This window comes from Lytechinus pictus, chromosome 12 (assembly GCF_037042905.1).
Source record: "Lytechinus pictus isolate F3 Inbred chromosome 12, Lp3.0, whole genome shotgun sequence".
Taxonomy (NCBI): Eukaryota; Metazoa; Echinodermata; class Echinoidea; order Temnopleuroida; family Toxopneustidae; genus Lytechinus; species Lytechinus pictus.
In genome coordinates, this window is record NC_087256.1 from 13,080,052 (window position 1) to 13,096,652 (window position 16,601).

General features: G+C 36.5%; 1 protein-coding gene across 2 annotated transcripts in view; it reads right to left on the reverse strand.

Annotated features, from left to right (window-relative positions):
* Window positions 1–402: 402 nt before the first annotated feature.
* The window catches only part of LOC129273560 (uncharacterized), a 43,518-nt gene continuing 27,319 nt past the window's right edge, over window positions 403–16,601 (reverse strand). Inside the window, exons 1-5 of one of the 2 annotated variants that reach the window (XM_064107555.1) lie at window positions 11,224–11,301; window positions 10,089–10,246; window positions 5,953–6,054; window positions 4,442–4,627; window positions 403–3,797 (exon numbers count right to left, since the gene is read on the reverse strand). In XM_064107555.1, coding sequence (XP_063963625.1) covers window positions 3,597–3,797; window positions 4,442–4,627; window positions 5,953–6,054; window positions 10,089–10,246; window positions 11,224–11,239 — 663 coding nt within the window. In that variant the 5' untranslated portion in view covers window positions 11,240–11,301 and the 3' untranslated portion in view covers window positions 403–3,596. Of the gene's footprint in view, window positions 3,798–4,441; window positions 4,628–5,952; window positions 6,055–10,088; window positions 10,247–11,223; window positions 11,302–16,601 lie in introns of those variants that run through there. The other variant, XM_064107554.1, reaches the window with a different exon arrangement.

The window sequence follows — 16,601 nt, forward strand, 5'->3', positions numbered from 1 at the left end:
AGTTGAATTTTTCCTTCAGACATGTCAAATTTAGGAATATGATTGTTTCACTCAAATTCCTAGTTCCTATAGATCTAGTGCACCTATTCATTGCATTACTTAAATTTCAGTGGTTTTCAGTGAATAAATTATACAGTTTGTAGTTTATATCTGTATTTTTCCTTTGTGATAACTTTAAACATTTTATTCATTGTTATCTTTTCGTTTTGGTAAAAATATTTGTCAATTTATGTTATTAAGTATAGTGCCTAGATAATGACTCGGAATTTTATCTCCATTATCTCCATTTTATCATGTTTATTGACTAAATTATAGCATTTGTTTCGAATGCCACACAATAACGAATACTACACATGATCAAAACAAAACATGATAAATGACTATGTCGAAGAACTCTGAACATTCTTTATATTCATTTATTTATTAAAAAGTAAAAAGTAGAAAAATATTCAACTTTGTAAATATCATCGGAAACGATGTACATCGTTCACCACCGATCGAGAACATATTGATATTCATGTAGTACAAAATTGATCAAGTGAAAGGCAGGAATTTTTAAACTTTATACTCAGTGAATACATTTTTGAATGCCTTAAATAAAAATCTTATTTGATGATAAAAATAATTATAGAAACATAGTGATTCCTTTAATGAGCGCTCTTATTGAAATGACTTTGAAATGATTATTAGTAAACTTGGAACAATTTCATTGTGACAATAGTCATGATAACAAGCACTTTGGGGGGTTATTGTTTCATCCCGTGCAAGTTGTATGAATAGAACCATTAAGAAACATATCAAAGACTGACTATAGCAAAATTATACAAAAGGAGATATTCATCGACGCTAGTAAAACATTTGTTGACTTTGACCTTGCAAGGTGAGCACGGTGGAGCGTTAATGGATAACCTTTTCGAATTATACACACACTTTGATTGTAAATAATACAATGAAGAAAAAATAGAAGTTACCAAATTTATTCATCGAACATGAATCAAGTCCAAATCGAGGCATCAATTGAGTTTATCCTGAGTAAATTCAGCCTTTCATAAATATATTCCTCGAAAAGGGCATAACGAGTCCAACTCCATGAACAAGCTGTTTCGAAATGATTAGTGAAAATTGTATTTAATCAAATAATCAATAAGAAAGTAATGATCTTTTAAAAGGGAAATTATACTGTGTTCCTCCCATATTATTGATAATCTTGAAAAGAGCGAAATATATTTGCGATATATGATGAGAAATTGCAATTACCATTTTGAATTTACAAAAGTAGGAATGCTGGAAGCTATCACTAATCATTAGTTCCTTGGCGGATTTTTTGTTCGAGTGTTTTAAAGAGAAGTTAAATTCTTCCTGGCAATGTGGATGGCTCATGGCAAAATGATGCATTCTGGGTAAAGAAGCGGGAACTATTTAAATAGTTGAGGCGTTTAAGAGTGACTCTGATGGTACTTTGATTTTAAAAGTTCCAACGATTACATAGCAATTGTGATGCATGTGACGGGCTATACAGTTTTGCCCAAATTTGTTTATTTTCGACAAAGTCAAAGGGATGTTTCTTTCACAAGGCCCGTATACCGATATAATATACAAATTACCAGGCTTTGAGTAAGTATAGCGGGAATTATTTGTCCGAGGTGGGAATGGCATTAAACATTTTGCCAGTACAACCGAGGATGAATAATTCCGTCTATAATTTCGAAATAAAGGCCTGGTATATTTGTTTTAAATCCTACTAGAGTCACCTCGCTGACCGGTGCGCCCGAAAGATTGCATGAACTGTGACGTCAATGATGGAATAGTTCACTAATCCAAGCATCATTAACGTCACAGACTAGTAAAGTTTCTTCAGTGGGCGTTTCATTTTCAACATCATCGCAAAATAGTGAGAATATGTTGGGTCACATGATGCTATTTAGACCAATCAGTATACAAGATTTACTTTATTGCCGCCAGGAAAATATCTCAACGGTGAAAAAACAGAACTTAACATATAAACATACTGTAAATACACTGCATAAATCCTGTATCAGTCCACTTATACAGAAACACAAAATATGCGATTTGCACAGAGTGAGGTATTCTTTGAAAATCATAACTTTTCATCCTTTGTCCAATTTCTTTCAACTGACTTTTACCATCTAGTCCTGCCGTTTGTTTTCGAAACAAATATTTTCTTATTGAAGGAAAAGTTTAATAAACCTGCTTTGATAAATGAAATTTTGATAAAAATATTGGTGAAAGTTTGATAAAAATCCATCGAAGAATAAGAAATATATGTATTTCAAAGTTTAAAGCGGCTTCCCGTCGTGTAATAAAAATTCCATAAACCCCATTTTAAATATGATGGAAATATGGAAGGAAATATGATGAATAACGATATTTTACTTATATAAGGGATGTGCAATTTAATGATGTGTCTGCTGATGATCTCCTGTATAAATTTAATCACTTTCAAATTTTTGATAAAGGGGGAATTTCTGGAATTTATATTACACGACATAAATATGAAGGAGCTGCTCTGCTCATCTGTGACGTCTAAAAACTTTGAAAATTCACTTACTCTGTGACGGATTCTCATTAAACCTTTACCATTTTGTTTTCACTAATCTCTGCGCTTTGGTTAAAACAAACTTATACTTAGGGTGAACTTTCTCTTTAAAACTCGGAAACAGTTTTCATTCTTCTTCCGATACATATATTAGGGGGTTCCTATTCGTACCCAAACTGAGAAAATGATTCACGTACATTCAATGTTACATTATAAAGAAAAGTGTATTGCAAATATCCGCTCAGGCTTAATCTGATATTATTAGCTATGACAGTCCTCAAAATTATGTTCTTTTTCGCCATTCTACTACTAATGTGAAACGCTAGGCATGACCAACTCATTCATTTAAAATATGGGCTGAATACAATTCACTGAATTGATAATTTACAATTTAAAAATACAATGATATTTTGGAATAGATTTCTTTAGACACAATAGTAATAGTTTACATTATAAATTCATAAATAAAACATCTGAGATGACACAAGCACTCTGGAAAGTCGTTAAATAAGACATCAAATTTGATACAAACACAAATACATGTATGCGAATACCAGCTTCTCCATCCGAACATAACTATATTCAGATGCACACTCACTCACTCACTGACTCACTCACCCACACTCACACACTTTAAATAAATAAGGAATTATTGCTGTTGCACATGCGGCAGATGGGATATCAAGAATGGAGATAATAAATAAGTAGGAGTCCAATGGTCACGTCCCGCTCCCATGATCCCTTTCAACCGATTCTGCACGTTAATACCACCGATATATATGTAAAATGGATAGAGTAATACCGCACTCTTAACTGGGTCCATCGGAAACACTTCAAAGTCCTCCCAAGGGTCGAGCGCACAAAGTTCAATACTTTACTCTTGCATGTGCGTGTTGTTTCTTTCGTGTATATGTGGCCCCATTTACTGTTAATGATGTCATGGAGTACTTTTCCTGTAGCCTCAAGGTCGCCTGCATGTGCGGTATCATACAACGAGCTCTATCCAGTATTTTGATATCGATGGTTAATACCCGTTGTGTCACGAAGGTTCTTGCATTTCTTTCCGAATGTACGTCATTGTCAGCAAGCGTAGTTGGCGCGAAAATGTCACAAGAGTTCTTAAGAGTAAGTGATTGGCTCTGTCAGTATCCACTGCACCACTACTAGCAGGGTTGTAGTCCACCTCACTGAGGACAGTTCGTGGAAGAGCTGGCTCCGTAGATGGCCCTGCCAGTCTTATCTGGTGCAAAAAAAAAAAAGAAGAAGCAAAAATATTAACGTCTTACTCGCTTGAATTGATAACACAATTGTGGGCCCTAAATTTATTCCTTCGTTCTTCTTCTTCTTCTTCTTCAAGCTACACTGCCTCCTTCAATCCTGAAGATTCTTGCAGTATTGTAGTACCGGGGACCGGAAGGTGCAATACACCGGGTGATGAACACCCTACTCTTTGACGAATAGTGTATTGGTTTTAACGTGCATAGGTTGTGACTCTCCTATACACGGGACCAACATTTGCGTCCTTTCCGATGGACGGAGTGTTTTCCAACTGCATTCACACCCGCACTGAACACAGCGGTGAGGCACGTTAACACACAACGCTAGCATCAGTTTTTTTGTTAGACGTCTTCCGGCATGCTGCGGGACTCGAACCCACGCACGTTGAGATCTACGATCTTTTCCGGAACAGGCGCTCTAACCGACTGAGCTACACTGCCTCACGTTCAAGTATGATAGAACGTTTTGTACGTCCGATGTTTGGTTTCTAACTCTTAGCGATATTAAGGGTTCCTTCTACTTCAGGAATCTGCAATCTGTAGAAATAATAGGCCTTATTTTCAATCACCTTTCCTACTTATTTTAAAGAACCTGTATAGAACTTACCCTTGCTTCTATGTCGTTAAAGAGTACTGTGACATCGTTTTCGAAGTCTTCAAATCCCTTCTGCCCGTCGAAAGGCATGTAAAATCTGTGTAGGCCTGGCCACCGAGTCTCTCTCACTGTCATGTCATGCAGCGGTTCGACTAACTTTCCCAAATTCACCTTTAACGTTGCTAGAATTGATCGTTTCTGTAAATACAAGGTGAAAATCGAAGTGAAATTGATTGACTGACACTCTACCATGTCTACTACACATTGCTGGCTACTTTCACCGTCACCACTGGTACCCACTGGCGTAAAGATGGGGGGGGGGGGGGGTGGCGGCCATATAGCATAAACATTTAACAATCAATCTTAAGGGAAAGACAAAAGGAAAAAAAATTAAATGAAAAAGTCAATCAAATATGTTATTGTTTTCTGTATTTTATCTCAAACTCTATCACAAAATTGTGTTCTTCTTTCATTTTTGCTTGCTCGCTTAGCACACTCGCAGCTATTTGTCCCATACGCCATGTCTGACTGGTTACAATATGGAAGAAATCTCTTTGTCGACCAAGCATTGAATAAAGTAACTATGCCATAGAATAAAATTGACCAAGCAGGCAGGCCTGTTATAATTATACTCTCAGAATGAAATCATACGACAACGAACTCTCGATCTGAGGACCGTTTCATGGAAGTTGCCAGCACTGAGCCACTGACAATTGTTGACTTTCGCCAACAGTAACCATAGTAACAATCAGAGCACTGAAATTGTCAGCTCTGACAATTTAGTCAGTGCTGACAGCTTTTACGAAACACCGGGCTGGTCCACTTTCTACATAATATTAATACTAGTGGACCTTTCACCTACAAAACGCAAGAAGCGCCTTGATAAATGCATCATGAAGAGATCAGACGCCATCCAGTCACCCCAAACCATGGATAATCTACCTTAAATCTTCCCAATCAAATGCAAAGCATTACTGTTGAAATCCTCTTAATATACACACAAAGAGATGAGAATGCTATCGTTTGGGCCTAAACAGTACAGTCAACTACATTTCTTATGAGATGTGCCAGCTATATGAAGCCCGGATATGAAGTTTTATTCAAGTTGATTTTTTATAAAAAAAAACCCTCAAAACTTCCACGGATCAAACAGATACAGTGACGAGACAAGACCTACTTTTCTTTTTGACATTACATTAGTGAGACAAATCCATAAAAGCAGGCCTATAGTCGCAGTCCTTCAGACCAGAGTCATGACATTATCTTTGCTTTGAAAGAACGCTCGTTCCATGGCGATTTTTTTTTTACGCGCGAAATGGATACTTCAAAAATCACCACCATAACCATGGACTTAGAATGCCAATTATGATCAGAACCAAGTCGTTCTTTGATATCACCATGCGATCATTGGTGATTGCATATGTGACGGGTCCTTTAATTACCAAGAAGAGGAAAATGGTACCTATGACTTCTTATTGCAAAATTTTGTTTTACTTGTGTCACAAGCGATGCTTAATACTTACCGACATAAAAAGCAGCGTCAATGGTGAGAGTGGCGTCACTGAAGTAGTGGGATCTTGGCAGCGTTCTCCTCTTGATACGTCCCCTTCCAATCTATCCCTTTCCTGTTAAAATAATGAAGAATGATAACTTCTAAAGCTTGAAATTCATTTGATAAAGGCTTTATCGTAGTCATCAGCACGATCATTGTTATTTTTTAATTAAAACAATATATACGTACTTATTTCATTTCATTTTTTTCCTTCAAATCAGTTGGTAGGTAGTGCGTCGTCTTACAACACTACAACGGCTTGGGTAGACCCTGCAAGCGGTTACAAACTTTTCGGGTTGTTTTGGTAAGGGCTGTCATACTGGACCTTTCATAGCATGGTGTCGAAATTTTCTCATTCTATCCTATTTATTTATATCAATAATTAGGCCTGCATTTTGTTAAGGACGCAAAAGATTTATTGATACAAAGACATTGCTTTCTTGAAAGTTTGTGGTAAAAATGAGAATACTTGATATCAAGAATGAAATGCTTGATATCGTCCCGCATTTTTGTCATCTTATCATCTTTCTCCATTACTCATATCTTTATTTCTTATTCCTATCATTCTATATTAACACATTTTATTTTCTCATTTATATTTTGTCGTGTATCTATACATGCGAATGAGTTCTCAAAATTTTCAATTGCTTATATCATAAGCATGATGTGCTTCTTAGTGGATACCCTAATTTCCATACTAGATTTTGTTATTACTATTGTACAATCTTTATAATTTGTCTCTCGTTGATTTGTATTTGTTTATGTACTTGATGTATGTGATGAACATGAAAAATAAACTTGACAAACTTGAAAAAAGTGAAAATATGAAAAAGTAGGATTAAATAATCAAACGGCTTGGCATAGGCGAGGTGGTGCCCGCAAGTACGATACCAACATGACCAACGTGCTTGAATGAACACCAGGCAGTTCACACGTGCGTGTATTCGGATAAGTTTCCACTTTCTATCTCAATGATCTTATTCAGTTTGCAGGTTTCACTGTGACATCATACTTTTATCATGGAAACACATTGATGTGACAAATCTGTCTACATTGTTCTACACCCCGTTCTTCTGATTTGAACAGGGGCATACCGTTAAGAAAAACTTGTATTGTATTAAAGGAGAATGAAACCCTTGAAACCAGCTGAATCCATATCAAAGAGAGAAATCAAAGAAACATATTGTTGAAAGTTTGAGGAAGATTGAATGAATAATAAGAAAGTTATGAGCATTTGAATAATGAGATCACTAGTGCCATGTAGATCCTCCCATCGGCAATGCGACCAAGATCTGTGATGTCACACACGTACAACTCCCTCGATACTCTAGTACTTATTTCACTTATATTCTCAATTTTATAGAGTCTATCACATGGTGAGGTGTTCTCTTTATGAGATGACAAGAACAGAGGTTTCACAACATTATATCATTGATGAATCGTTTGTCATATGATTAGAATGAGCAAAAAGAGATGTTTTGGGGTATATTTTCAGTGTCCAAATGGGAGAGTTGTACGTGTGTGACATCACAGATCTTGGTCGCATTGCCAATGGGAGGATCTCCATAGCATTAGTGATCTCAACATTCAAATGCTCATAACTCTTTTATTGCTAGTCCTATTTTACTCAAACTTTTGTTGATCTTATTCTTTGATTTTTCTGCTTTCACAAAAGCTAACTTGCTCCAAGAGTTTCATTCTCCTTTAAGTTGTGTAACGTCGCGTTTGGCTGGATGAGATATTCTTCAAATCTTATCACTCATGATAACATACGTTACAAAATCCAAACATGGATATATTTTGTACCTTCACAAGACAATTCATTTTTGTCCAGTTAATACTATATTTGAAAGGGAAAAAGAGGAACGTCTATATGCGCTGCACAGACTCCAATGCTTTTGTCATATCTTGACTGGTAAAACTTTCCGTATAAATAATCATAGTATATTCTATGATTTGCAGGTATAGAGCCTACCCTACAAAAAAAATGACGGGTCTGCATGGAGGTGTGTAAATTCCTGGACAAACAAAAGAATACACACTTACTCATCCATGAAACTAAGTAGCTTACAGGGGGCCGCGGAATGGTTTTGAAAATGGCGGGGGGGGGGGCTGACCATACAAACAATCACAATCAGATGGTAATTTTTACGTTTTTGTACACGTTTTTCTGAAAAAGTGGGGAGGGGGCTGAAGCCAACCCAGCCCCACCCCGGTTCCGCGAGCCCTGACTTTCAGGTTTAAAGAAATATACTCGTTTCGCAAATTTATCCACTTAGTGAAAGTAAACGAACAATTAAAGATATTAAGATGATTAAAAGCCTCTTCAAGACCTCCTATACTATATGTGCGTGTCACTATTCAGCTATTCCAATTTAACTAGCCGCCCTTTTACTCGGTAAAAAAAAAATCGTAATTTGAATGATGATTCCAGTGAAAAATAAGGCTAATGACGAATATTTAGCACGTGTGAAATTAAACTATAGAACATGATTAGAATCACGATTACAATAGCAATCATCATTGCAATGTTGATTGCTATTGTAATCGTGCTTGTGATTAGCGTTTGTGTTTCTAATCATGTTCTAGTTTGGTTTCACACGTGCTAAATATTCGTCATTATCCTTATTTTTCACTGGAATCATCATTCAAATTACGATTTTTTTTTACCATGTGAAAGGGCGATAAAATGTGGAGCGATTTTACATGGCGATGTCATTTATGTGGGTCTGGTGACCATTCACAGTCAACATTAAAGAGAGTAAGAAGTTATTGGTTATTTAGGCCTCAGATGGAAGAAAGAGGGCAAACATTGTCTTGTTTGAATTTTTTGTTCAAGCAGACTTTAAGATACAGAATTCACAGCCTTTAATTTACTTAGAGGATAAAGCATTCCTTCTTTATTTTCACTAAAACAGGATCAGGAAGCTCAAAAAGCACACAGGGGGGCATTTTGACAACAATGAACAATAAATACAAGCTCCGCTTTTTAGCAGCCTCCTCAATTTCCAACCTGATATGTAATCTTGAATATAATTTTTGTACAGGGATACTTGAGAAATATGTTTTGTTATTTGTATGTCAAAATGTACAAAACAAACTGTTATTGTTGAAAATGGAAATAAACGAAAATACAGATTGCATTTTCTCATGTATTAAGTAGCCCTCCCGTTATTTCAACGGGGTCAATCAGATTGAAACTTTCAAATTGTGAACATTCACTCTTCAACACTACTTTAAAATTTAATTTCTATATTTTTAGGTAACATTCCACATTTCTTTTACATGTATCTAAAACACTGTACGACAATTTTTTAAAAATTAAATATGTTTTCTAATGTCGTAGTATAGAGATATAGCCAACAAAATATAATGCTTTATACAGCCCATATTATTGTCTACTTTTCTAGAGATCGTACAAACCTGGAATGTCACTGCAGAAATTAGGGTTAAATAAAGGCGACCGCACACCTCACGATTGGTCTGCGACCCGATTTTGGAATAAAACCTAGTAGAATTTGAAGCTAATATTGAGACATGGAATATTTTACTGTGTAATGTTCGAAATCATCGTACGAATTCCTATGTTCAAATCTGTGACTATGCTATCATCCTTCTTAGAATAAAAGCACATTTAATATCTAGTCGTAATGACGTCGTAGCAGTTGTACGTTGGCTACGATTTGAAACTAATTTTGTCTTTACTCTAAAATAAAGGCTTGCAATCTTTCAAAATGGATATATTATTATTCTTCCAATTAATTTTTAAACAAATAAAATGATATGTTCCATTCACATTTTCAGAAAATGAGCAAAATGCGATTCGTTCCAAAATCGGATCGCGAACAGTCGTAAGGTGTGCGGTGGCCTTAAGATTATCAATAATTGTGAATGAATATTGATACCAACCTCAGAAATAACTTTTTGCATTGTATGTGAAGAACTGAAATTCAGCACATAGTACATGAATTTTCTTGAAAGAGAAATTCAAACATATTTCAAAAGCATATTCACAATGTTACCGCATTTGAAATTTCACTGTTCATAGAAGGAATAAAATGAACAAAATAAAAATAATTTCTGTACTTATTAAGGTTTAATACTCACAAATCTTTGGCATATATTTCTGGAATCGGTGACAAGCCTCGATGCGATAGTTCTGAGTTGTTGAAGACTGAGAAGGGTGGTTGTGGATGTTGAAGAAGATGTAGTTGCTGGGAATGCCATTATTTGCTTGGTGCTATCGACACACAGAATCATTATAACTGCAGAAAGAAGAAAGATATAGGAAAGGGACATTTAGTTCCCAAACAACAACAAGGTGATTGGAGACTGTGCGGATATGAATGTTGTGCCATCCATGATTACTCGTTCGTTTGGTCTTCAGCCGATCGAGTCAAGAGAGCAGGGGTATATTCCTCGCAGTTATAGGTTTTCATAGGTTCATACGTTTAATACATTGCATTCTTAGAAAAAATAAAGTCAGCCGCTTGAAGAAACTAGCGGGAGTCAGCCCAGCGATAAGTTTCGATTTTTTCCACTTCTTCTCCAGATTATAGCCATGAGCAGACTAATCGAGCGCGAAAAGAACGGTTTAGTTTGATGGAACAATATGCATTAAACCATTTGAAGGACACTTGAAGACAATGCACTCGAGTGACCAGAACCAATTCCGATCCCCCAAGTCTATTTGTTCATGTGATGCCAAAGAATGGGAAACAATAACTGGCCTATTGAGATTACATGCTCCATTCAACAAACGTCATATATTAGTAATCGGATGAATCCCCATGTTGCAAAGTTCAAATTTCAAGGATTGCGTGCGGACTGACATGACTTGTGTATCGATCATTCACTAGAAATTACTGGAGTTAAAGTGGGGGTATCCCTCCAGCGTTCTTCCTGCACCTCCAACTCGATGAATAACTTGACTGCACAATTCTGCCAGACAGACATCACGAAAATGGTGACCCTGTCCTCGATATTGCCCCAGGTGCCGTTCCCGCGATAACCTGAGAATTATCATAGTTAAACATATTTGATCATGTATTTGCTGAGGTAATCGTCGCACCTTATACACCGAGTTCTTCAACATTAGGCAAATTAATAATACAGAAGACACGAGAGACTATACAGCAGCAGTATCAGGTCAAATATATACCATGATCTATGTATATATTTGACATGATAACTAAAATCTGCAAAGAATAAGTATAATGATAACCTATGAAAATTTCCTTACCATATAAGAAAAACATTTTGGATAGTGACTGAAATAATTGTTGACAACGTGGCCATGCCCTTTATACCATTTTGACTCCATATTCATTCCACGGTCAAGTTCGGGAAAGAACCTTGCACATCTAAAATCGACGGAAGTTGACGTAATTCTTTTCACTTCTTTCGGAGTATACTGCGAGTATACAGTAGTGATTATTAATAGATGCGGACATCATTGCAGGATCGTAGCTTGTTAACTATTCTACAGACCGGTATTTTGTCCCAAAATGCTCATCTCCAAAGCGGATCTTAATGATGTAGTTCTTCCAGGATTATCTTAATTACCAAGGGAGTCAAATCGAACCATCCTTCTTGCAAGTTATACAGGAGTCATCGTCTGCACTGTAAAAAGAACATTGAGTAAATTTTTTTACCACCACAAGGGTAATCATGTGTCCAACCAATTTGGGGCAGTATTTTACCCAATGCGGGAAGCATATTGTCCATTAAGGTGAACAAATAAGCAGCAATTAGTTTGCAAAATTTTCATCACACTGGATAAATAAAATGCCCAAAAGAAATGCCCAATGTTGGTTGGACACATAATTACCCTCATGGAGCATTTTTACCCAATATTTTTTTTTAGAGTGATGCTATAATTATGATAATCACTTCACCTAAATTCTAAATATGACTATACACACTTAAAATGTTGGGCAACATACCGTCCACTGTGTAGGGTGATGTATGTTGGTAAATATATATATCTATATTCTGGGCAATTATTATCCAATAATTATTGAGCAAATTTATCACCGAATTACTAGTTGTATATTACCCAATTTGGGCAGATTTTAACCAATAGTTGTGTGGACAGTATGTTGCCCAGGGTTGGTTAAAAGTTCGGAATTTTTTGCCCAATTATTTTAAGAGTGTACTATACATGCATATTCAAATTCATACTTTAATTTTGATTCGAGTTTCTACAATCAAAGAAGATTGAAAAATATAGGGGATAATTAAATCATCCCATTAACAATTATCAACGAAAGTTGTATCAGAGATAAAGGCTCCTTGTTTAACCATCAATCTCGTATACCACTAATCTTCATATCATCTCTTCCTTCATATAGTTCTTCCCTTCCTAATAAATCACCCCTCTCTCTCCTCATCCTCTTTGACTCCCTGTACAGTTCCTCCCTATTCCCCGGTCTTCATTCTTTATCTTTTCTGCCATTATTAATACAATATCCTGGTTAAATCTTGCGGCGAATATTGGTAAATACGGATGTTATATCATGCTGAATGGTTTCAAAGTTCGCTATTCCAATGTTCAGTGAAGTTCATTATTAGTGATGGCCCGAGTGATGCCTGAAAATACCATTAAAACCACAGCCTGCAGATTGTGGTGATTTAGGGCAGCTCCCTTTATCCAAACATGCACCCTATAGTTTGCCTATCCCTTATCACCTCTTAACCTTCTTCTAGAAATACAAGAATCTCACATATCATAGAATATGATATAAAAAATTGAATTGTATTTTATTTGACGCTATTCTAAACTAATTATTTGAAAATTAGTAGCAACAATAATCACTTGATATCTATACCTTGAATATCCATTCATTCCACTCTCATATTTTTTTTCAATCAACTATTTTTTTTATTGTTCATAATTAATGATCATGGCCCTTTTAAACGACTTTATTTGGTTTTCTATCAAACGAAATAAATTAACTGTATACAATTTTCCTTATTTCAGTAATACAATTAGACTAAAGATATAACGACAGCGACCTAATACTCTTTAGATTCAAACCGGGTTTATCTCTAAGAGTCATACTTTTTTCGGTAGCAACTGGTGCAATCCTGGGAGAGTATCTACATATATTATAACGTTTTATTTTCCAAACTGCCATCCGGACCTCTCCATATCCCATGTATCTCAATATAATATGGTAAGTATTATCCTATTTGGGTACCATATGCTCCTTAGATTTCAGGGTAGTGCCAAACCTGTGTTAAACTTTGTTGGGGCGATTTTCCTTACTCTTTGTGACTGCGTCAAGTTCACTTGGAAAGGTAAAGTTTCATGTTTCATTATAGCTACCAAGGGCAGCGGAAACGGGGGGGGGGGGTGGGCCTCAGCCCCCCTACTTTTGAAACGGTGCACAAAAACGTAAAATGACCACCCAATTGTGATTTTATGCATGGTCAGCCCCCCCCCCCCACTTTCATAACCGTTTCGCGGCCACTGACTACTGCACTGCTCCTGCAAAAATTTCTTCTGTGGAAAAAAAATCAACAACAAACTTTACATTAAGCTATTAAAGTTACTAAACTAAACTATGTTATATATACGGTTATATATAACTAAGTTATATATAACCGTAGCCCTCCTTTCACTTCGTTCCGAACTAAACACCTAGAGCAAACCTAACCCTATTTTTAGAGGAATTGGAGGAGCAACAATAAGCGTAAACCAACTACACGTTATTAACAAATTAGATACGAACATACAACTCATTCACTACTTTTAAATGTGTATGATGGTGAGCCAAATGTTGTTAAGTAATTCAGTGGAGAAAATACATCCCTGTGGTATTCTGCTTCATTTTACGCCACTCCTCATGAATCAAAGTTTGACAGACATGTGACATACGATAATACGTCAACGTTATCAATTTACCACAATTGGAGTGGAGGTGCCGTGGCCGAGTGGCCTAAGGCGCCTGACCAGACACATGAAAGTCCGGGATCGAACCCTGGCCACGGCACTCATGTCCGTGAATTATAGGCATTTGATCAACAACGCTATTTTATCCTCCATTCAAAGAAATGAAAATGCTATACGCATTCTTGGTAACTATGTGTGTACTTGTTTTAAAAATGTATTATTCCTTTCAGATAGAGCGAAACGGGTGAACTGAATTGAAGTGGGATAGGTTAAAGCTAATGGACTCTAAAGATATATCGATCAGCAATAATTGATTTCCATTATCTTAACGTACGTTTCAATGTATTGTTTAACGGATCTCCACCATTCTCTGTTACACAATAATGTTAATAACGCTTTACTCACGCAAGATTATTACACATTCACAATCGTATTTTGTTGTACAATGTACATGTATTTACTTTGACGTTTTGATGGTTTTGTTTACAGTCATTCTCAGAATTAATTGATTGAGGTTCGTTCCTAGCGGTATACCTTCCATTCACTTTCCTTCCTGGATTCGAACATGATCACCCCTTGCCGAGTTCCTTCCTTCCTCAATCATTTCTAAACCCTTGAGTGACCTTTCTAATCATTGACACAACCAACGTGGGCCTATATGCATATTTACTAGAAACATCTGGTTTGAAACCACTTCTTTTTTGGTAGACCTGGTAGATCACGTTAATTAGATCTGGTTCAATCACCTCTCATGCCAGACTTGTACCCATTTCCAATCCGTACAAAGATTTTCTTACACAAAATCTAGAACTGACAATGTTGACAGAGATTCGGGAATCATGATTTCATCCAGGGACTGCTCCAATGTGTCTCGATAGAACTTCGGGGAACGAGGTTGGCAGGAGGTGGCTTATTTCATGGAGGTATTAAGATACTACCTCCATGCTTATTTGAGGTTTCTCAATGAAAATGAAGTATGGTTTTCAGTTAGGGGGTTCGATCCCTTCTCTTCTATTCTCTTCTCCTTTCCTCCTTATTTTTTCTTGCCTTGAAAAAAAAAACCAAAACATAGACAAGTGCACACTTAGTTACCAATAATGCGTATAGCATTTCCATTTGCCGCGGAACGGTTTTCAAAGTGGGGGGGGGGGGGGGGGGCTGACCATGCCAAAAATCACAATCATATGGTCATTTTTACGTTTTGTACACGGTTTTGGAAAAAAAGGGGGGGGGAGCTGAAGCTCCCCCCTGCTTCCGCGGTCCCTGTTGAATACACAATAAAATAGCATTGTCGATTAAATGACTTGCTCACGGGCATCGAACCCCGGACTTAACAAGTAAAACCAGGCGCCTTTGACCACTTCGCCGGGGCACTTCCACTGCTTTTTGAATTTTTACAGCGTTCGATCGAACCTCGAACCCTCTGGCTACGGGCGTGTAGGACTTCATTACACACGATCAATCATACTCTTAATCAGTCTTCTTTCTCCCCCTTCTCATTTCGTTGTCTCTTTTCTTTTTATTCTCTGCTCTTATTTTGGTTCATATGAATCAAACACTAACTTGGTATACGTCGAAAGTGACCCATTTAATTGTGAAAATTCGAATCAACTTTAAGTACAAAGTCTTGATGAATCTAAGACTATTATTTGTCGATGTCAACTTTGAATCCATTATTTCTTTCATTTTATTTTTTTTCTCGACTAATACTATCGGCCCTCTGGATTCCAATACGAACGCCTAAAAATACCACTTCGAATTGAATTAAAATTGGAAATGAAAGGACGTACCATAAAACACATGTTTTGTGAAAAATGATATTACTGACGAACAAAAAAAAAAAAAAATCATGTCTGAATAGTGATTTATTTGAATTTTTAAATTACCGCTTCTTTTCAAACTCGAAATTCATTTTTTTTTCTAATCACACGACCTATTTCTCTCACATGTTTGTGATCGTTTGGGGGTAAATAAGTCGTGCAACAACAACTTGAACACGTTTACATACCAAAGGCAGAAAGAAAATAAAATCAAAAGGATGAGGAAATAGAAACGGAAATGGAGACTTTTTACTTGGTGTAATAATCTGAAGGAATTTAGGTGCATGGGGAGATGTCATATTCTACATCACTCCCACAAGAAAAAAATTAATGCATATTCATACTTCAATCCTAGAGTTACAAATTTCGTGGGCGTTGCGTTTGGTTTTTGACAAATTTGAATCATATCGATCGATTGAAAGTGTGTCAAATTTGAAAAAAAAAACTTCAGTTCCTCAGTTTGGCTCTTTTTCTTTTTTAAAGCATACGTTCACCAAAATCTTGAAGAAAAAAGGGCGAAATTCTATCAAAATGTAAAAACGAAAATAGATATTTGGCAAGGCGTTAATCCACACTTTGCCACTCTCGACCCAGGTGCTAAATGGGTACCCGGTAGGATGCGAAAGATATTGTATGTTTGATTTTGCCAGCGCCATAATGAGGCTGCGATGAATGCAAGGAATGCTCCCCAGGGAGTGGAAATTGTGCACTTTTCGTGCGGGATTGAAATGAATCCAATGACCGGGGTAATGATATGCTGTAACGCGCTTTGAGCCATTCTGGGAAAAGCGCTCTATAAAAATTGGCTATTATTATTATTATTATTATTTTCAAAGGTATTATTAACGATGTGCTTAACGTGCATGCGATAGATACATTCTGTTAATAGGGTAAAATACATCC